Here is a 22,364-nt window from a genome sequence, read left to right as displayed (position 1 = left end):
GCTATATAAATCCTATTAAACTAACTTTACTATCCATAGAAGAAAATGAAAAAGATCAATATTATTTGGCTCCCAGAGAAAAAGAATGAGGGAAAACTTTAAGAATAGGGAATAACAGTTTCATAAGTAATGACAAATGGAAACTAAATTTAAATTATTAAGATGACATAGAGCATATTCTTTTCAAAATATAGTGCTGGACCACCTGGATATCAATACAAAAAAGCACAAATCTGTATCACACCACATGTAAAAGTTAACTCTAAATAGATTATAGATCTAAATATAAAAGGTTAAAATACTAAAGCTTCTAGAAAAAAATATATGATAATTTCTCCATGACTTTGGGGTAGGCAGATTTCTCAAACAAATAAAAAAAGCTCCAAACATAAAGGCCAAACATTAATAAACTAGATTAAATAAAATTAAGAATGTTTTAATAAAAAGCCATTAACTGTAAAAAGGCAAGCTACTTGTAATATATATATATATATATTTAATGAAGGACTTACATCTAGAATACAGGGTATCTGTAAAGTTCATGTGCAATTTAAAATACTTTTACATCGTAAACAGCACACAAACTTTATGGACACCCTGTATATAAATAATGCCTGCAATTTACAAAAAGGTAACCCAATAAAAAAGTGGACAGGAGACTTGAACTGACTCTTCACAAAAGAGGAAATCTAAATGGCTAGTATACTTAAAAAATAAAAAACAGATTTACAATGTTCGGTTCATGCAGCCAGAACTATTTTATCTTAGAAGCTGTGTGCTTTTTTCACTGTGTAGACATCTGCACTGATGGTACAAAAGCAACAATGGGTAGAACTGCTGATGCCTTAGTGTGAATGAAAGCAGTGGCACTAACCTAGTGTTCACTGTGTCCTGCCTCACCCCTCACCTACCCATATCCAGTTTCTTTTAAAGTGTTCTTGATGAAGGAGTAAAAACAATCAAGTTTTATAAAATCTTGATCTTTGAGCATATGTCTTTTTAATATTCGGCATCAAGTGGGAAACATGCATAAAGTACTTCTATTACGTACAGAAGTACAATGGTTCTCATGATTTAAAAAGTACCTGTGCAGTTGTGTAAGTTGCTAGCCAAACTGGCCATTTTTTCAAGAAAGACCATTTTTACCTGAAAGAACCTCAAGTAATCCTCCTGCCTCAGCCTCCCAAATAGGTGGGACTATAGGTACGTACCATCACTCTTGACTCTATTTACCATGTTCTCAGGAATGAGCTCAACATGTGACATCCATCTTCACATTCAGTCCTACCAAACCTGAGACAGGTATAATTATACCCAAGGTACAGATCAGGAAAGCAAGGCTCTGAGGGGCTGACTGTGCCCACTGAGAGACAAGGAAAGCTGCAAGCTCAGGGTTTGAACCCAGCTGAGGAACCTCCAAAGCCTGCATTCTTAACTGCCATAAAATACTCGCTCCTTGACATGGTGGTTTGGGTGCAGTGGTATGGAAGAGTGTGACAAGGCTTGGTCTTTTGCCTTACCCCCTCCAACCCACCAGGCTTTTCAGCCAAATGTACTGCTGACCGCATAAGAATCTGTCAGCGGTTTCCAAGTGTCCATGGAGAGATTCATGTACTTCATTCCCATCAGGGGCCTTCCAAAGTCTGGTCCAATCCTCAACAGCTGTTATCTCCTAGAATTCCAGACACACAATCTTTCTCTAGCCAAACTTCAGGGATAGTCTCGCACTCTTGGACCTTGATGCCTCTGCTCTACTGTTCCTTCAGCCTGGAACAACCTTCCCTCTAAAAGAAATGTGTTATGTTAAAACTGAGACATCTGAAAAGGTAAAAAGAAAGAACTTAAGGAGTATGTCTCTCCCCCATGAAGACACAGCTCAGGCAGCACCTCCTCCAGGAGGCCTCTCTCAGGCTGTCCCTGCAGGAGCTCTGTGCTACCCTCTGTAATAGCAGTTCTCTATTTCACTCACCTGTCTTCCATACCAGAGCAGCACCCCAGCCCTAGGAACTCCTGAGCCCACAGGAAAACGGTCATTTGCTGAACACAGGACCCATAGGCACAAGTTCAGACAGAGCTACAAAGAGGTGAAAAAGTGGAGCAAAGAAAATATGTGCTTGAAAAAAGCCATCTGCCCTCCTGCTAATCTTATCTTGTCAGGGATGAACAATGTACTTGGGAAACCACATAGGAAAAGGAGCCTGAAACACGCTTGGTATTCAGGGAAGGCTTCCCAAGGAAAGGAATGACCACTAAGCAGGCTGCTAAAGAATGAGGAGAGAGGCAGGAGAGAGGTAGAGTGCAGGACAGAAAGAGCATCGCAGCCTGAAGTCCTGTCCTGTGCATAGCCCTGGAAGGACAGGCGGTGCAGGTAGAGCTGGGGGCTGGGTAGTTAGGGTATCAACTTAGTGGTTAAGTGGGTTGCTCAGCCCAAGTTGAACTTACCCAGTTAGGGGGAAGTGGAAGGATACAATCAATACTTATCAAGGTGAAAAATAACCAAATGGTGTGGGTCTCAGTTAGGCAACATTTGCTAAGTAAGGCTATGAGTCTTTGGGCTGAGGAAGGCTTTGGGGAAGATATCGATATTGTACTAGGCCCAGAAGATGGGCAGGGAGGCTGGACATGGTGCCAGCTGAGCAGAGGCCTGCTGCCAGCACAGCAAGCCCTGCCCCAACCTGCCCTCAGGTCTTTCGGCTTACAAAACTCCCTGGTTCCCTACCCCAGGAGTTCATCCCATTCTTTACAGCACCACCACTCAGTTATTTTTGCCTAAACCTAAGATTACTGGCTTTGGTTCAGAATTTTTATATCTATATTCATAAGGGATACTGGTTTGCAGTTTTCTTGTGATGGATTTGGTTTTGATAGTAGGGTTGTACTAGCCTCATAGAAGCTGGGAAGTATTGCCTCCTCTTCTATTTTGGGGGGAGACTTTGTGAAGAACTGCTATTCATAAAAACTCATTATTAGGAACACTTTTAAACACACCAAAAAACAGTAATAATAGTATCATGAATTACTGTGTATCCTCCCACCCAACCTCAACAATTAATCAATAGCCAGCCATTTTTATTTCACTTACACCATCCTTTCCCAGTATTTTATACTTTCATGGGATTGAAATTAGTTTATTTATTTATTTATTTATTTATTTTTGAGACAGATTTCATTATGTTGCCCTCAGTAGAGTATCATGGCGTCATAACTCACAGCAACCTCAAACGCTTGTGCTTAAGCAATTCTCTTGCCTTAGCCTCCCAAGTAGGGGGACTATAGGCGCCCACCACAACACCCGAGTATTTTTTGTTTTTGTTGTTGTTGTTGCAGCAGTTGCCATTGTTGTTTAGCAGGCCTGGGCCGGGTTAGAACCCACCAGCCCTGATGTATGTGGCCGGTGCCCTAACCACTGATCTACAGGCGCCAAGCCTGAAATTATTTTAAAGCAAGTCCTAGACATATCATTTCACCCTTAAATACTTTACCATGTATCCATCTCTAACAGATAAGGACTTTTGTTTTCTTTTAACATAAAGAGAATTTAATTATTTCACCTAACAAAATTAGCAGTAGTTCCTAATGTTATTTAATACCTGATCCATGCTCAAATTTCTCAAAATGTTTAAAAAATGATTTTTTGAATTCATTTATTTAAATCAAAATCTAAACAAGGGCCAGCATTATATTAAGTTGATATGACTCTTTTAATAATAGTCTCCTTTTCCCTTTTCTCCCCATGCTGTTCATTTATTTGATGAAAAATCAAGGTCAATTTATCCTGTAAAAATTTTCCATGTTCTAATTTTGGCCATTATATCCTCATGTGTCTGTTTCACTCATTCTTCTATCCTTTATACTTTTAAAGTGGATGTTAGATCTAGATTGAGGTTGCTGTAAACTTACTATTGTATAATATTAGAAGACACTTAATGTCTGGCTGTCTCACTTTTACTGTTAAGACTGATCAATGGGTTCAGATGCTATTAGCCTGATTCATCTGTTATGAAGTCCCCTATTAACATTTAACCAACAGATTTAGCAACCATTGATGATTTGTAACTAGAGCCTGTGCCACCCTAATTGGGAATCATAGACCTGGACTCCAAAAATCTTCGTTTCAGCAGAAGTTGCAACATAGTGATTTCCTAATTCTTTCAGTTCTTCCAAGGCTAAAATTTTTACCTCCAAAATTTTAGAATCCAGGTCTACAATTCCCAATTAGGCTGGCACAGGCTCTAGGTGCCATTGTAGAAGCCTTGAGGGAGTTCTGCTTGTCATAGTAGTTAGAGGACCCTCCTGCTATTCATAGGCTGAAAGCAGAGATGTCAGAGATCTACATGACAAAGAATGACCTGCATCCCACACAACTTTAGAATGTTTTGTTAGACACAACATGTAAAAGCCTACTTAAGTTACTTGAGTATAAGCTCATTTTACATATGTACACAAGGTACTTCTATTGTCTTAACATAAGCACATTTTTCCAGGAATATAATAACTATGCTGTAATTGAAGAAATACCATCCAACCTCTATTTTGTTTGCAATTCTCCTAAGAGTTAGTCACTATTTCAGAACAGTCAGGTTATAATAATAACAGCAATATAATTTTATTGCATTTGAGTTGTTCATACAATATATCTGTATAAGCCAGCATTTGTCACTGCAATTCAAAATAATTCCATATACAGGTATAAACATCAATGTTTTCTAGTATACTTATGATCAGGCACCTATACATTAAAATATGCATTTGTCATCTTTTGAAATGTGCATTAGGTAAGTTAGATTACAAATTCCAACTCAATATAGTAAAGGACATTTCAAAGCGTATTTGTTTGGAAGTGGGCAGTGGCTCTAAGACAGCTGAGAATTACTATTTACTTTAGGTCTAAAAATCTTCTTTAACCTTTTTCAACTTGACAATTGTCCTGGGCTTAATCTTAAAGCTTACCACCCGTATGCTGCTTAGATCATAGTGCCGAGAATGAGGACACCTGAACCCCAGCCCTGGCTCTACCTCTTTATTAGTGGCTGGTAACCTTAGGCAAGTCATCTTACCTTTGTTCCCTTCTGTAAAATAAGAAGGTTAGATTAGAAAAGCTGTTCCCAACCTTTTCAGCCACTTTTTATCATTCTCTGCTCTCCACAGGACTCAATATTTTTGAAGATTTTGCCAAAGAGACTTGCCAATTATCACTTGTATAAAATAAAAAAACTGCACCCCCTCTGGGAAAGTACTTTTTACATCTGCATTTTCTCAAAAAGCCTGGCCTGGGGCCTAAAACAAAGAGCTCTGGAATGAATTAACTGCGAATCACTTGGTCAGTAACCTCGGACTACTACACATAAGCCCCAGAGACCCGGACCCTTGGGCAGACTTGAACTCTGTATAGCCTCTAGAAAGGAAGCAGACAGCCTTGAGGTGCTAAGTAGTTAGGGTATCAAGAATTTACTGCTCCATTTATATCTTCATTTTCTACCTCTACATACTAAGACTTTGACAACTGTGTTGAAAAAACATTAGTGCCAGGGAGGGTATCAGTGGCAGGATGGGGATGGCTGGGTGGAAGCCCTCTACTGGGGGATCTGTACTCACCAGGGAGGCTGCCGGCTGCTGTGAGGGTGGTGTGAAGGAATCCGGAGTGGGTCCACCTCACTGGCGGTAGCAGGGGGGAACTCTCGAGAGGGACTGCTTACATCAGCCTTCTCCCACTGCTCATGGATAGGTGTGATGATTTCAGAAAAAATACGAGACCGAAGCTCCTCACTGTTTTTGTATGTCCTGTGGGAAGTAGATGAGGAGTCAACTACTTGCAGTTGGCTGGCAACCCTGCAAACAGTATCCTGGCATTCGCTCTGATGGCCCTGAGAGCTCCTGGAGTTGCACTTGGCCCTTCTGCAAGGTGAAGAAAGGTCGGTTGTCTGGCCGGCCTGGGTGAGAGGGGCAACAGCCCGGCGCTGTCTCCGAGATTTAGCCCTCAGCTTCTTAGGCATCTGAGTTGCCCCTCCTCCTTTACCACCCCATTAGAAAGAGGTAAGGGTACAGGGGGCACAGGGCCTGGACTGGCTACTCTTCTGTCCTACCCCACCCAAGCCCTCCCTCAGCTTCATTATGTGTTCATCACATGTCATGGGAAGGGTCAGGGAAGGCAAAGTTTCCATGGGGAGAATGAATCAGGTTCCAGGGCTGGGTAGGCAGAACTCTGGGGATTCAAGGTCTACTTCTGCCACTAACTCAGGGGTCTTCAGAAGGCTGTCCTAACATCCATCCTGCCTGGACCTCTTTTCTCCGCCTGTCAGAGACAAGCAATGTGAGCTACAGCTGAGGTGTGGAGGCAGGCTGAGGTAGCAGAGAATGCGCAGGACTCTAGCATTCCTTAAAAAACTGGTGTTTTAAATTGAGCCACATTCTGGCCCCTAAACCAAACCTCACAAATTTAAAAGAACTGAAATCAAAGAGAGTTATGTTCTCTGACCATATGGAAACATGCTAGAAATCAAAACAGAAAGTCTCTAAATACATGGAAATTTAGTAACACACTTTGATAATTCAGGGATCAAAGAGGAAGTGCTAAAAATTATAACATATTAAAGTATGTTGGATATAACTAAAACATTGTTGAGAAGAAACTTTATAGCTCTAAATGCTTACATTAGAAAAAAGAAAGGAACTCAAATCCATAATCAAAATTCTAATCTCAAGAACCTAGAAAAAGAAGAGCAAATTAAACACAAAGGAAATAGAAGGAAGTCATAAAGATAAGAGCAGAAATCCAATCAGATCAAAAATATGAAAAGAATAGAGAAAATTAACAAATAAAAAGCTGGTACTTAAAAAAAAAAAGAGGGCGATACCTGTGGCTCAAAGGAGTAGGGCATTGGCCCCATATGCCAGAGGTGGCCGGTTCAAACCCAGCCCCGGCCAAAAACTGCAAAAAAAAAAAAAAAAAAGAATTAAAACTGACAAACTTCTACAAAGACTGCCAAATACAAAAAGAGAGAAGACACAAATCACCAATATCAAGAAACAGGAGGTACTGACAACAGATCTATAGCCACTGATAGGATAAAAAGACAACACTAGGCTGGGCGAGGTGGCTCACAACTGTAATCCTAGCACTCTGGGAGGCTAAGGAAGTGGACTGCTTGAGCTCACAGGTTCGAAACCAGCCTGAGTAAGAGCTAGACCCCATCTCTAGAAAATAGCTGGGTGTTCTGGTGGGTGCCTGTAGTCCCAGCTACTCCAGAGGCTGAGGCAAGAGAATCACTTGAGCCCAAGAGTTTGAGCTTGCTGTGAGCTATGACACCATGGCACTCTACCAAGTGAAACTCTGTCTCAAAAAAAAAAAAAAGACAATACTAAGGACAACTTAATTCAACAACTCCAAATAGACCAACTCTTAAATATCATGAAACAAAACAGCCAAAATAAAATAATCTGAATAGTTATTTTAAAAACTCACACTTAAACATCCCCAAAAACAAATCTTGAGGTTCAATTTCAGTGGAGAAGTCTTTTAAACAAGAACTCATACCAATTTTACAGTTACTTCTAGAAATATAAGAGAAGGGAACCCTTAAAAATTGACTGTAGGAGGCCAATATTACTTTGGTATCAAAATCAAACAAAGACAGTACACACAAAAAGAGAACGCTACAGAACAGTATCTCCTAGAAAACCTAATGGAAAAATTCTCAACAAAATATTGAATTAAAAAATATATATGTAAAGAATTATACACCAGAACCAAGTAGGATTTATTCTAGGTATACAGGGCTATTTTAAGAGTCACAAATCAATGTAAACTATCATAATAATAAGCTGAAGAAAAAAATTCATATGATTATATCAACTGATACAGAAAAAAGCACTTGACAAAATCCAACATAATGAAACCATTCATGATAAGACTCTCAACAAACTAATGATAAAGGGGGAACTTCTTCAACTTGATAAAGAACATTTACAAAAAATCTACAGCACAGTACGTTTAATGGTGAAAGTGGATACTTTGCCCCTAAGACTGGGAACAATACGAGGATGTTCTTTCTCATTACTCTTATTTAACGTACTACTGGAAGTTCTAGCTACTGCAATATGGTGAGAAAAAAGAAAGGTATGCAGATTAGGAAAGAAGAAATAAAACTGCGCCTATTTGCAGATGACAGACAGTCTACCTTGAAATTCCCAAGGAATGTACCAAAGAACTCCTAGAACACCTGAATTCAGCAAGGTGAAGAATACAAGATCAAAACACAAAAATCAACTGCATTTCTATATACTAACAAGGAACATTTGAAAACCAAAACTAAGAACAGAATAGCGTCTAATAATTATCGCCTTCTCTGTTTTAAAAAAATAACAGAACATGTACAGGATCCATATACTAAAAATTACACAATGATGACAGAAATCCAACAAGACATAAGCAAATGGAGAGACATACCATGTTGACAGCAAAAATGGCAGTTCTCCCCAAACTGATCTGTAGGGTTAATGCAACACTGCTGAAAATGTCACAAAGTTTGTCACAGACACTGACATTTATTCTAAAGATTATATGGACAGGCAGAGACCCTAGAATAGCTAAAACTATACTGACAAAGAAAAAAGTGAGAGAGATCATTCTACTCAATATTAAGACCTTCCCTATAGCTACAATACTCAATACTATAACTGGAGGAATAGATATATAAATCAATAGAAAAGAACAGAGAATCCAGAGACAGATTCTTAGAGGTAGAGACCACTGATTTTAGACAAAGTTACAAAAGTAATCAATAAAGGGATAACAAATAAGAGCTGGAACTATTGGATTTCCATAGGTTTTTAAAAAAAGAACCATGGCCTAAATCTTACACAGTTCTTATTTCTACTTAGAACACAGAAGCGTGGGAACTCTGTTACTTGCCAGACCAAGCTGGGCAGAGAATTTACCTTTCAATCTGATGAGGTGTGTGATCAAAGAAAGGCCTGCGATCTCTCTAGGAGGGGGTAAAACTCAGGCCTGATTCAAAGACCATCAAGTCCTGAAGGAGTTCTCACATAATTTCTAAACCTGGGTAGAACAAGTGCCATTTTGGTGGTAGCAGAAGACAGCCCATCCTCTTGTCTAACACAGAAAGAGCATAGCAGAATGGAACACTAGAGGTTTATCCTCCTTAGCAAATCAGTTTGCTCACTGAGGGGCACAAATTCCTGAAAGAGGTCAGACAAACCACACAGTGACCTAACAAGGAGGGCCAGACACAGGAAGGGAGTTCAGTGCTGCTGGCAGGAAAGCAGCGGGGTGAGGGAGGATTTCTGATCAGGGCTCAGATGTTTTCCTTTGTGTATTTGCAAGAGCTGGACTCAGCACCAAGCACTCTAATGTGCTGACCTCTCATTTTATTCTCAGAAAACACTCTGACATAGTACCATTGTGTCCCTCATTCACAGTAATCAACAACCAAAAGAAAATAAAACATATATCCTGCTCCTCACACCCAAAGCCCCAAAACAAATGCATTTTTTAAAAAATGGAGACACCATCGTAATTCTCTCTTCAGTACTGCTAAGGATGCTCTATTGAGAATAAATGGACAGTACAGTGCCTGGGTTCCTCCATAGGTTTTATCAATTTCTCTCCCAATGAAACTCTAGAATGAAGTCCAAATGTCCTTCCTTTACCTCCTTAAGGAGACCGGAGGTGTCATGGTGATTGCAATACCCAGAAGGGCAGCTCTCTGCCATGCGAGGCCTGGCCTCACTTCTCCTCTTCATTCTTTTGTCCACTATATGCAAAATACCCCTAAGTCTTACCCTCAAGATCATGGCAAATGGGGAAGACCAACTTGAAGAACTTAATTAGAAAACACCCACTTGTTAAATGCTTACCAAAGTATGTTTTGAAACATTAAACACGGGGGCCAGAGGACTTCTCTGAGGAACTGCCATTTAAGCTGGGATGAACAGAAGATGGTTGTGCGAGGTGGGGGAGAGCACTCTAGGGAGAAGGAAGAGGTCTGAAGAGGAGAGGAGAGTGACACCACCGCTGAGAGTAAGTGCCGCAGAACATGGTTAGAGGGATGGGTGCTAGACTTTAAGGATTTTTTCCTTTATCCTAAAAGCAATAAACATTCACTGAAGGCTGTTTTTATAATTGTATAAAATACACATAAAATTTATTATCTCAACCATTTTTAAGTGTGCAGTTCAGCAATATTAGGTGCATTCACACTTTTGTGCAATTAGTACTACTATCGATCTCCTATTTTCATCTTGCAAAACAAATTCTGTACACAATTAAATAGTAATTCCTCGTTCTCCTCCTACCCCCTGGCGACCACCATCTACTTTCTGTCTTTATAAATTTGACTCCTCTGGGTACCTCATACAAACGGAATCATATAGTATTTTTCCTTTTGTTACTGGCTTATTTTACTTGGATAATGTCCTCAAGGGCCATCCATGTTGTAGCATGTGATAGGATTTCCTTCCTATATAAAGCTGAGTAATATTCTACTAGATGTATACACCACACTGTGTTTATCCATTCACCTGTCAATGGACATCTAGTTTGCTCTCACCTTTTAGCTATTGTGAATAACACGTCTATGAACAATGGGTGTACAAACATGACTTCAAGATCCTGCTTTCAATAGTTTTGGGTATATGTCCAGAAGAGGAAATTAAGGATTACACAGTAATATAATTTTTGAGAAGCTGCCATATTGTTTTTCATGGTGGCTATAGCATTTTACATTCCCACCAACAGTGCCACAAGGATTCTAATTTCTCCACATCCTTGACAACACTTGTTTATTTTCTGATTGTTTGGATAGTAGCCATCCTAATGGGTGTGAGATAGTATTACTGAAGAATCTTCAAGCAAGAGCTGTAACCATGATCTGATCTATGTTTTAAAATGACTGGTCCCACTCCTGGAGGGTGGTCAGCAGGAGCAGAACATACAAATGATCTCCTCACACAGAAGCTGCATGGATGAGGGGAGGAGACAAAGAGGAGTGGCCAGAATGACAAAGTCTGAGAGGACTGGGATGAGTTCAAGGCAGTTATTGTTGGTTAGGTGCAATTAAATGCAACGGGGTTTCTGGGCAATTCTGAGGTTCAGTTAAGGTTTGATAACTATGAATTTACAGAAAGCTAAGCCTTCTCCTAAAACCCTGAGGAGATCAATGAGGATGGGGAAAGTCCCTGAAGTGAATAAGGCAGAATAAGCTTAATTACATATCCAACAGATAACTTCATTACACGGGTAAGAAAATAACCATTCATCTAAGTACCTTTGAATACAATACACTGACTATCTACGTCATCAGTGGGACAATCAAAGGACCAAAAGAACTGAAATCATGTGGAACTTTACTTAGCAGGTTTGTCTTGGTAGGTACTGATACAGAAGTTCAGAAACTATTTGTATGTATTTTAGGACTAAGCAAAAGAGTAAATATTTTAATGCTATTGGAAATCAGGATTCTTGCCACAGGAGAAGGGAGATATAAGTTTGGAATAAGAGAGTAAGACTCCTGTGATGTTATACTGAAAACAGATGTGTCATTTTAAACTTATATCGAAAACAGAGGTGTTTAGTTTAAACTTTTCCACTGAAAGTGCCTAGAATCAAAGTACTATATGATACCAACTACACGACATTTGGGAAAAGGCAAAACTACGCAAACAGTAAAAGATCCATGGTTGCCAGAAGTTCGGATGAATGGAAGTGATGAATAGGAGGTACAGAGGATTTTTAGAACAGATTGTTCTATCGGATACTATAATGGTAGACACCTGTCAAAGCTCACAGACTATACAACACCAAGAGTGAACCCTAATGCAGACTATGGACTTGGGTGATAACGATGTGTCAGTGTAGGTTCATCCAATGTACCAAATGTACAATTCTAGTGTAGGATGTTGATGGGGGAGGCTGTGGGTATGTAGGGGCACGAGATACACAGGAACTCTGTGCTTTCTGCTCAATTCTGCTTGAACCTAAAACTGCTCTTAAAAACAGTGACTATTAAAAAAAAAAATTGAGGGTAAAGTGGGGACCTGATTAGGCACACTTCCTCCCAGGACCCTACTCTGAACAAGCTGGTCTGGCCCCAGCTCTACTCTATAGTCATTGAAGCACTTGTGGACCCTGCGATTGCATCATCTTCTTTCATAGGTACTTCCTATGTAAGTCTTCTCATCAGATAAATTAAAAGCAGAAAAGAGAATTGAGGAGTGACTGTGCCCAAAAGTGAAAAGTTCTTTTGTTCATCTTCCCCAATTTTCTGGACACTTCCACTGGATTCATTATATCTTGCCACTGGTTCTTTCTTTTTCCCAGGGAAAAGACATCATTTAAAAGTACCTGTGGAAGTCACCCAAGTGTTCTGCATCGATATAATCATCTAAGTTCAGGGTCAAGTCTGCCACTTGCTGTGTGCCATATTCCTAGAAAAATAAAAATAGAAAATGAGGGACTGGGATATTTCTGGGCTAATCAATAGGTGGGTTGGGTGAAAGCAACAATTAAGTATAGAACCTAAAGAATATATTTAAAAAAAAGAAAGAAAAAGAAATACATATATCCACAAAGATATATATATATAGTTATATAGTTAATAGTTATATATAGATATATATAAATTATTTATAATATATGAAAGACCCTCTTAACGCTTGGGGAATTCTCTGATTTAGGAATATTGCCTTTCCAAGGCAGAGACCAAAAATCTCACTTCCCAGGCTCCCTCACAGCTCAGGCACAGGAGTAATTAAGGTGTTAAATGGATGCATCAGCTTTGAGTTAGAGGCAAGCAACTGGAGAAGCAGGCCAGCAAGAGCCAGCTGTCTTGCTAACGAGGGTAGAGCAAGGCCGCAGGGGTCACAGTATCAATGGCTGAAGAGAAAGGGGCACCAGAGCAGCCAGTATCGGACAGTATCAGCCAGTACCTAATATCTGGCAAAGGTGGCAGCAGCAGTGGTTTCCACAGCATGATTTAAGACACGGCTCCTGGAAGCCCAGCTTTGAACCTCTTTCAATGAGCTAGCTTGGTTCTTTTTTTTTTTTTTAACGCTAGTCAAGTACAGAAGTGAAAAGGAGGGAAAGAAGAGAACAAGGAGTTCAATCTGTAACTGAGTGTGAACAATCAGGTGAGATAACTATATTCAAACCAGCCCATCCTGGTTCCTTTAATAATCACTTTCTGCTTAACCTAACCTGAAGGTATTGTTGTTTACAACCAAGAACTCTCTCTGATCTAAGATCTAAATGTTCATCAAAAGGGAAATGGATAAATTATGGTATTATGGAATACTACATAGTAGTTAAAATAAATAAGGTATATCTTTGTATATTCCCATTTCAAGACCTCCAAGACATAGTAAAAAGTAAGTGAAAGAAAGCAAGATGCAGTATAACACATCCAGCAAGCTGCTCTTTAGCCAAGTTAAAACTTAACCAAAAGAAAGTCACTGCCCTCCTAGTACTTATGGTCCATTGGCAGAATACAGATATTAAAGCAAAGCACAAATAATCACAAGCTGTGATAAGTACCAGGAAGGAAAATAAAATGATGGGAGAGGCATAATTTAGATTTTTCTGGCAGCTGGGGGTGGGTAGACAGAACTGAACTTTTTGAAGATGTAAAAATGAGAGGGTGTTAGCCAGGCTGAAGGAATGGCAGAGGGGGTGTGTGTCTGTGTGTGTGGTGGCCGGCAGTGGAGGGAAGAAGCCTTCCAGCACAGGAAACATAAAATGCAAAGGCTCCAAAACAGCAAAGAACTCAGCTTACTTAAGGAACCAAAGTAGCTCACTGGATCTATACTAAGTTATTTTCTCCTATTTTGTTACCTTTGGGTTCATCTTAATTTCCTTAACTATTTCCCTGTTGACAGAAAGTCCTTCCTTATTAATACCAGATAGTAAACACTTTTGTTCACTTTTCTATATTTTTAAAATTTTTTGTATTTAGGGTTCTCAACTGAGGATAAAGTTCCAGAAGTGGAATCATTGGGTAAAGCCTTCACAAACATTGATGAGTCTGGATCCATACTATTAAATGGATTCCAAAAAGGGCCATCCCAATCCCTCCTCTCAGCAGCAGACTCCTGCATGTCTCAGAAACTTACCAGCACATTGATGATCATGCTGTTCTCCACGGTGACGGCTTTCACAAGGAGCTTTCTGGACCCATCCTTAGACTCATACCGGAGGACATAGAGGTCTTTACTGTTGTTCCATCCAGCTGGCAGCAGTTCTGATTTCTTATCATTGGGATGTGGCTGAGAAGACACCAGGGATGAGAGGAGAAAGATCATATCCTCAGAACACAAAGCTGTAAGGACCCTACAGAAAATCTAATCCCACCCCTCACTTCACAGATGAGGACACAGACGTCAAGGGAAGTGACTTGTCTAAGATCATATAGCAAGTTAGAGGTTGAGAATCAAGATCTCTGGGTTTGTGTTCTACTGCTCTCTTCCTCCTATCTGGTGCCTTTGTGACACTGCACTGAAACCTGGAAAGAACCTGCAGCCTTTGTTTAATAATCATCTCCCCTTTATCCTACTACTGAGAATAAGGCAAATCATCTCAAAGGACATTGTACAATTCTAAATCAGTGTTTTTCCAAGTTTAGACCTTGGGCCATCTGCAGTAAGATCAGCAAGTCCTGCAGTAGTTCAACAAAAAGTATAGGCTGGGCGAGGTGTCTCACACCTATAATCCTAACACTCTGGGAGGCTGAGATGGGTGGATTGCCTGAGCTCACAAGTTCGAGACCAGCCTGAGCCAGAGCGAGACCTTGTATCTAAAAATAAATGGGTGTTGTGGCAGGTGCCTGCAGTCCCAGCTACTCCGGAGGCTAAGGCAAAGAATCGCTTGAGCCCAAGAGTTTGAGGTTGCTGTGAGCTATGACACCATGGTATGATCCCATGGCACTCTACTGAGGGTTACAAAGTAAGACTCTGTTTCAAAAAAAAATTATAAAGTTTTCACACATACACAAAATGTAGCATATCTATCAGACAAAAAAGAATTATACAATGGACACCAATGTAACTATTGCCAGCTTGAGAAACAGAACTTTGTTATTACTGTGAAAGCCGTGGGTAGCACACCCCACTTAATCTCCTTCCTTCCCCCTTAAGGGTAACCACTACTCTGTATTTTTAAAAATTTCTTTACTTTTCCTTAGAGTTGTATTACTATGTGTATATATGCAACCATAATAATGTACTGTTTCAAAGGTTTCTGAATTTTATATAAATGGTATCACTTCTGCCACTTGCCTTTTTTATTCGAAAACTGTTTTTTGAGATTCATCCATGTCAGTGTATGTAACTATGGTTGATTCACACTCAGAGTTACTGTGTTTCCCTGAAAATAAGACCTACCTTAAAAAGAAGCGCTAGCAGGATTTCTATGCATTTGTTAAATATAAGCCCTACCCTGACAATAAGACCCAGTGATGGGTGTGGCTATCTGCATAGCCACACCATGCATTTTGGAGCTGAGCAGTAAGTAAGACTGGAATGCCTTTTATCTACCACAACTCCTTTCTCCAAGCCCTTTGCACTTGTGCGGGTGCATGTAGTAACCACAGTCACAGGCATCCTATTGCTCACATGCAAACGGCTAGGGGCAAGGAGTTCACCCATCACTAGGGCCAGCCCCACCAACAAGGTTAGCTCCCCCTATCAGGTTCCAGAAGAATATGATTTAACTGTATTTGAATAAATGTAGATTGTTGTATTTAATAAAAATAAGACATCCCCTGAAAATAAGCCCTAGTGTGTCTTTTTGAGAAAAATAAATATAAGACAGTGTCTTATTTTTGGGGAAACATGGTATAAAGCCTTCCATTTTATGACTATGCTACAATTGACACAATCACTTGTTGTGACAAGGAGTGTTTCCAATTTATTTTGCTATCATAAATGATGTTGCTATGATTATACTCGTACATATCAGGTACACATGTAGATAAATATCTATAAAATATGTCTGGAGGAACGATGACAAGGTCAAGTTGTTTTCCAAAGAAGTACTAATTTATACTCCCATTGTTCCTCCTGTTATTGTTCCTCACAGTCAGCTACGTTGTTATTGCCCAACTTTTTAATGCTAGTCAACCTAGTGGGCATAAAATGAATCTTATTGTGACTTGTGATGTCTTCCTTTCTTTTCTTTTTTAATAATCTCAGGACTATCCTTTACACATTAAAGTTTGAGAAATAGTTCTTACTTCTATAAGAAAAATGAATGTAGTGATTTTTAGGTGGGAAAGACTTCTTAAACAAAATCCATAAAAGAAAAAAAATGCTGCCTTTGAAACTGTTCATAATTTCTCCAAGTCTGTAGACTTTATTTTTATTTTTTTAGAGATGGGGTCTTATTATATTGCTCAAGCTGGTCTTGAACTCCTGGCCTCAAGCAATCCTCCCACCTCAGCCTCCCAAGTAACTGAGACTATGGCTGTGAGCCACTGTGCCTGATGGTGAGACTGTTCATAATTTAAAGCTTTTATTGAACAATAGACATTATGAACAAAGTTAACAGGCAGCCACAGACTAGTAATATTTGCCATGGCTACAAATGAAAAGAATAACTTGCACACAAAGACCTAGAAAATGAACAATAAAAATTGAGGACACTCAAAACTGGTAAAAGATAAAAACAACAAAAAGAGTGGCAGTATGTAAAAGGTTATTCAACTTCACTAGCAATCAGAGCTGCACAGGTTGAAATGATGAGACACCAGATTACACCCATCTGACTGGTATTAGCCATTTTTGTATTTTTGGCCATATGTCTGTATGGGTGTGGAGAGAATGGGAACCTCCAGGCACTGCTGGTGAGCATGTAAACGCATAAAGCCCTGTTAGAGAGCAATCTGGTAGTATTTCGTACAATTAAGTTAGCTAATGCCCTATGACCCCAAATCCCTTACTCTTGGATAAAACCCTGAGCACAGATATACTGGGGATGTCAGAAAGGATCTTCATCATCACCACAGCTAAGGCAGCTAAAACAGGTTAAGTAAAACACAAAATATGCTCACAGTGGAATCCTATATAGCAGTCAGAAAGAATAAACTTGGTCTAAATGTAGCATTATATACGAAATAAAAGCATGATTTAAAGAAAAGATCAGAAAAAAAAGGAGGCTTTACAGCCCAGCACCATTTATGGAAAACTTTAGAAAGCCCACAGAAGAACTACATATTTTTTCATAGATGTATATTTGCATTGCTTAACAAGGGGCAGATGACAGGGAAGATCTGTATTCATGAGAATATGGTGGGAGACGACCAGAGATAAAGAACAATGGCGTAAGACAAAGGTCCAGCAAAGCAGGCCTTCACACACACCAAGGACTATGGGAGACTACGAACTGAGAATTGCTGGCCTCTTCTCTATGGTGATCCCTGGTGCTCAGGAATCCACTTTGGAAAGCAGTCCCAAATAAAATTCATGATGTCACAACTGACATGGTTTAAAAAACCTGGCTGGATGACAATAAAATTCACAGGCCTGAAGCAGAGAAATGAGAGTGATAAAAAACAAAAGTGAAACTAATGGAACCATTGCGTGAAATGGGAAAGAGAAACTATTCCCTCACCCTAAACTGGATAAATTTCCTGTAAATATGTTTAGTGTTACAGACTCAGTTTTACTTTGGAAGCCAGGAATTTAAGGATATGCCTTATCCTTGGTCTCTCAAAGGCCTTTTAATTTGTATTATATCCTCTATGTACAGCATTTAACTTACCAGAGTTCTCTCTTGGAATACAGATAATTTGATCTGCTCACCACCTCACCACCTTTGGCTTCCAAAGTAAGGGAAAATCCCTGAGGTCAGATGAGGCTGATATCTCTCAGTGCAGTGGAACTGATGTTCCCAAGAAGCAGAGGTGGGACTGAGAGAGATAAGCCCCAGCGATATCAGGGCCAAACATGGCATTCAACAGCCCTTCGGGCCCTGACATCAAATTATCAAGCCTCCCAGAAAGCTACAGTTGGAAAGTAGCCAAAGAACATGGCTGTTCTGTTCATCCTTCTGATGAAAAATCCAAGGCCTGAGAGGGGCTGAGAACTGCCCCAAGGTCACAGCATGGCTGGGTTTGGAATTCAAAACTCATGGATGCTCAGGCTATGGCTAGAGAAGATTTTTCCCAGCCAGGTCCACCAGACTGACATCAAGACAGTAAATATAACTGTCTTCTTGTGCAAAATCCTGGGGCCAGAAACATTCTTTAATGGCCATGAGTTCACCCCAAGCCTTCTGGGTTAAAATGCACCCACAGAAACACAAACTGATCATTTTAGACATTTCTCTTTCATCACAATCCCTAGATTTCCTATAACAAAACCCAAAATTTTCTAACTTATGTCTATGGCCATCTCTATCCTCTTGCCACCTACACCACTCCACACAGTGGTAAAGTTCTTATGAGGAGTGGTGCTGGTGTTAAGAAAGAAATATAAATTCAGGCTTGGTGCCTGTGGCTCAAGTGGCTAAGGTGCCAGCCACATACACCTAAGGTGGTGGGTTCGAATCCAGCCCGGGCCCGCCAAACAACAATGATGGCTGCAACCAAAAAATAGCCGGGTGTTGTGGCAGGCGCCTGTGGTCCCAGCTACTTGGGAGGTGGAGGCAGGAGACTCTTTTGAGCCCAGGAGTTGGAGGTTGCTGTGAGTTGTGATGCCATGGCACTCTACCCAGGGGAACAGCTTGAGGCTCTGTCTCCAAAAAAAAAAAAGAAAAGAAAAGAAATATAAATTCAAATCCTGGGTTCTCATTGAAATGAATGGCCACATTGCTCTTCTAATCAAGTTTGGCGTACACAATTCCCCTTTACCAGAAGACAAAAAGGACAAAACCAAACATAAAGCAGACAATCTACCTTTCTATTTAACTTCTGTATTATATAGTCAAGTGCACACTCTTTGGATCTTCCTCACCTTTTTATCACCCCCAGAAGGGTGCAAGGGGGACAGGAGATGGAAAGGCAACCCAAACACCTCTGAGCCTGGCAAACACTACTGGTCTCAGCTGAGTCTGCTGGCTCCAGACTAGAAAATTAAACCTTCTCTTAAATACACTAGCAGGAAAGAGGCCTATCCAAACAGCTTCTACTCTGAATGAAAGTAGACTCAGCAGAAGTGAGAGGATGACAAGTGCAACCTGAGTCCCAGGGGCATCTAAGGAGAAAAGGCAGAGAGAAAAAAATACACTACACTTTGGTTTGCAATCCAAATACTCATCCCCTCAGGAGGCATGCAAGATTTTGTCCTGAGGTGGACATAGAGACGTGCACAATGCATTCCAAAACTCCCATTCCCCAGGCTCCTTGGCCTCCCCAAAGATGTCTGGAACTAGCACCTGTTTTTGGTCTGCAGGGGCTGAACACATAGCACTATCAATGGTGTAGAATTAGGTGGACCCTTAGGAACTGGTCAAGAACCTTTGTGTTTTGAAAAAACCAGCATTAAGGAGATCATATTCTTTTTACACATCACCTGAAAATTTGGGGCCTCAAGTATATGGCAAGGGGATGAACCCGGCTGGAAGGGCACCAACCTATGTGAATTGATGCCCTTAAACCGTCAGGATGAGTGATGGGACAAGTAGTAGGAGCAGATCTGCAGTGCTGATATGTATTTGTGGAATGGCAAAAAGAGAACAGTGTCAGGCAGGTCCTCTAGAACAGGTTCCTGGTACTAGGGACAGAGGGGAAGGGATTCTGACAGCATGGCAGGTAGAAACAGCGAGCTGGGAGTATGCAAGGCAAGTGAAGTACACAAGGAGGGGCAGAGAGTAGGGCAGGCCTGTTTCATCTGAAGGAAAGAGCAAAAGGAAGGGGGAACTAAGCCTCGCTCCCTTTCCAACTCCACTGTTCCCAGCATCATCTCACACATCAGCCTCCTGGGAGAACTTCCTAGGAAGAGTTCAAATAAAATGACTGGGGCAAATGAAGGGTTGTTCAAGATTAGAAAGCCAGAGTGAGGCAAGTGCAGAGACACAAGATTTCTTTGGGGAGGTCTATGCACTGAGATAGGGGCCTGACACTTGTAAGTGGGGAAAGGGGGTTGTCTCTACCTTGTCCCATCATCTAAAATTCTGAAAGGCAAGGTAAGTGGAATAAAGTGCAGTGTCAATCAACACAAAGGCCGGAGACAGATGCATTTGGGAGGAAGAAACGGTTTCTGCTGGTGGGGAGGGGGCTGTGAGAAACACTAACTCTTCTTTTCCAGCCTTGCCTCTGATCTTAGAGACTATGTGAGGGATAAAGTGTATGTGTATCTGGAGGTGAGAATGGGGGTGCTGAATGTATACCGGGGGTCCCAGTGAAATATCTGAGGTCTGAAGAAAAAGAACCAGAACTCCATGGCAGTTCTTGTGTTCTGATTCCTGACATCCCCAAAGCTAAGCCGGGAGAAGAATGTTAATAAGACTCTGATGTACATCTGAGAAGCCAAAAAAGGATTAGAAGGATTGGGTGGGGTGTTGAAAACTGAAGCAGTTAGAAATGAGCGGAAGGTTAAAATCTCCTGCAAGATGCAAGAGATGGGTGGTCTGCTTCCCAGAGCTGGTCTTGGTTCTGAGTATGGGAGGACAGTGACACTGAGGGGCAAACATGAAGTACAGTGTGCCCAAGTGTGTGTATGTGGAGAGCATGGTTGAGAGGATATTTTGTCTAATGGTGCAGATGGGAAATGAAGGGGCAATAAGTGGGGAAGCCCAATTCTCTCAGGAGGCTGATGTGTATAATGTTGGAGGAGGGGTGGAGAGGGTTATAGGGAGGGTACAGGGAAGATGAGGGAATACGAGAGAAAAGAGTTACTAGGGTGGGTTGGACTAAGCAGTTCTGGGGTCCTGTGGGGATGATAAAGGTCCCTAGTTGTAAGAAGCAGAGCCTAGAGATGCAGGTGCAGGAAGAGCTGACCCTGTGGGACAGTTATGGGAAGAACATCTTTGACATTTACACTCAGGGCACATATGTGTAGGGAGTGATTGTTTCCCTGAATCTGAATTGAGGGTAACAGCGGTGAGTAGGCTGGCTCCTCAAGATGTGAAGGATGTGTGAGTTCTCTGGGCCCATGCTAAGGGGTGAAGAAAGGGTCCTAAACTGGGGCAGGGTTGGTCAACACTCACCTCCATACCCATGCTTGGATTCAGATGTGTGGTGAATTGAGTTAGTCCCTTCAACCTCAACCCAAGCGGAGTGGTAAAGGTTTAGAGGGGGTCAGGAGAATGAAGAAGGCTCTGGGGAGCTAAACCCCTGTCTCAGTGCCAAGTCCTCACAATCCTGGCCTAAGAAAACTGCCAGGCTGTGTTGAGACAAGTTTCTGTCCACGGGTTTACAAAGCATGTTGTGTCAGCTGTGCTGTGAGGAGCTCTGGGCTGGGCTGAGGTGGGGCAGTTGAGCATCCCCGATCTGCAAAGTATACCAGTGTTGTCCCGAGCCCCGTACTTGGGGAGGAGATAAAGGCACATGCTCTGGACCAGGCGTTCGGTCCTCCGGTTTGGGCAGAAGACAGCTTCCCCCCTTCCCAATGGCTGGCTCCGTGGCGTACCTGTTCACTGGCACCCAAGCAGTAGTAGCCGTGTGTCACCACTTCCCAGTGCAAGAAGCAGACGAGCGCGTCCTGCGGGCAGGTGATGGCCGGCGCTGCCGATGCGAACAGTACTTCCAGGCCCGCCATGAGTAGTGCCTGAGGCTCCTGCGTGCGAAGGAAGGGAGGGGTGAGGGCAGTGAGCCGGCTCAGCGCTCGGAATGGCTGTAACTCCGTTCCGCTCTTCCGTAGGCTCTGGCCCGGCCTACACCTGCAGCCAAAATGGAGACTCCCAGGGGCGGGAGGGGGGAGGGGGGCGCGGCCGCCGGAAGTAGCTCCGAGTGCCGGCGTAATTGTGCCAGGCACGCCGGGCTGGAAACGCGAGCGCAACGTTTAAAGGTTCCGCTAGGGAGCGCTCGCTGGGAGTGCGGCCTTTCAAAGCTGAACCCTGCATCTCCTGCACCGCTGCAAGCCGGGCGTTGCCAATTCCACGGGAGGTCACCTTGCTGTGAGCCGCAGAGTTCCCATCCGCAAAATGAGATACGAGACATCTATTCATCTATTATAGCAATTTGGATTGTTCTGCCTCTTGGCTACTGTGAATAATGCTGATGTGAACATGAGTGTGTCTGTCTGAGTCCCTGCTTTCAATTTTCTTGTGTACACACCTACAAGTAGAATTTCTGGGTCATATCATAATTTGATATTAAACTTTTGAGCATGTACTTGGGATTCTTGTGTTTTAAAAGTTGCCCAGTTTTGGCCAGGCATGGTGGCTCACGCCTGTAATCCCAATACCTCATATCTCA

The 22,364-nt window shown here is 41.6% G+C and overlaps 1 protein-coding gene across 1 annotated transcript in view; it reads right to left on the bottom strand.

Moving 5' to 3' along the window:
• The window catches only part of PSMF1 (proteasome inhibitor subunit 1), a 37,427-nt gene extending 15,543 nt beyond the window's left edge, over positions 1-21,884 (bottom strand). The window contains exons 1-4 of the mRNA XM_003802623.3: positions 21,577-21,884; positions 14,125-14,277; positions 12,362-12,444; positions 5,596-5,781 (exon numbers count right to left, since the gene is read on the bottom strand). Coding sequence (XP_003802671.1) covers positions 5,596-5,781; positions 12,362-12,444; positions 14,125-14,277; positions 21,577-21,705 — 551 coding nt within the window. The 5' untranslated portion in view covers positions 21,706-21,884. The remainder of the gene's footprint in view (positions 1-5,595; positions 5,782-12,361; positions 12,445-14,124; positions 14,278-21,576) is intronic.
• Positions 21,885-22,364: the final 480 nt, after the last annotated feature.

Source organism: Otolemur garnettii, unplaced genomic scaffold (assembly GCF_000181295.1).
Source record: "Otolemur garnettii isolate 467f Iridium unplaced genomic scaffold, OtoGar3 scaffold00251, whole genome shotgun sequence".
Classification (NCBI taxonomy): Eukaryota; Metazoa; Chordata; class Mammalia; order Primates; family Galagidae; genus Otolemur; species Otolemur garnettii.
Note: the sequence above shows the minus strand (reverse complement) of the source record. Positions and strands in the feature narration are given on the sequence as shown.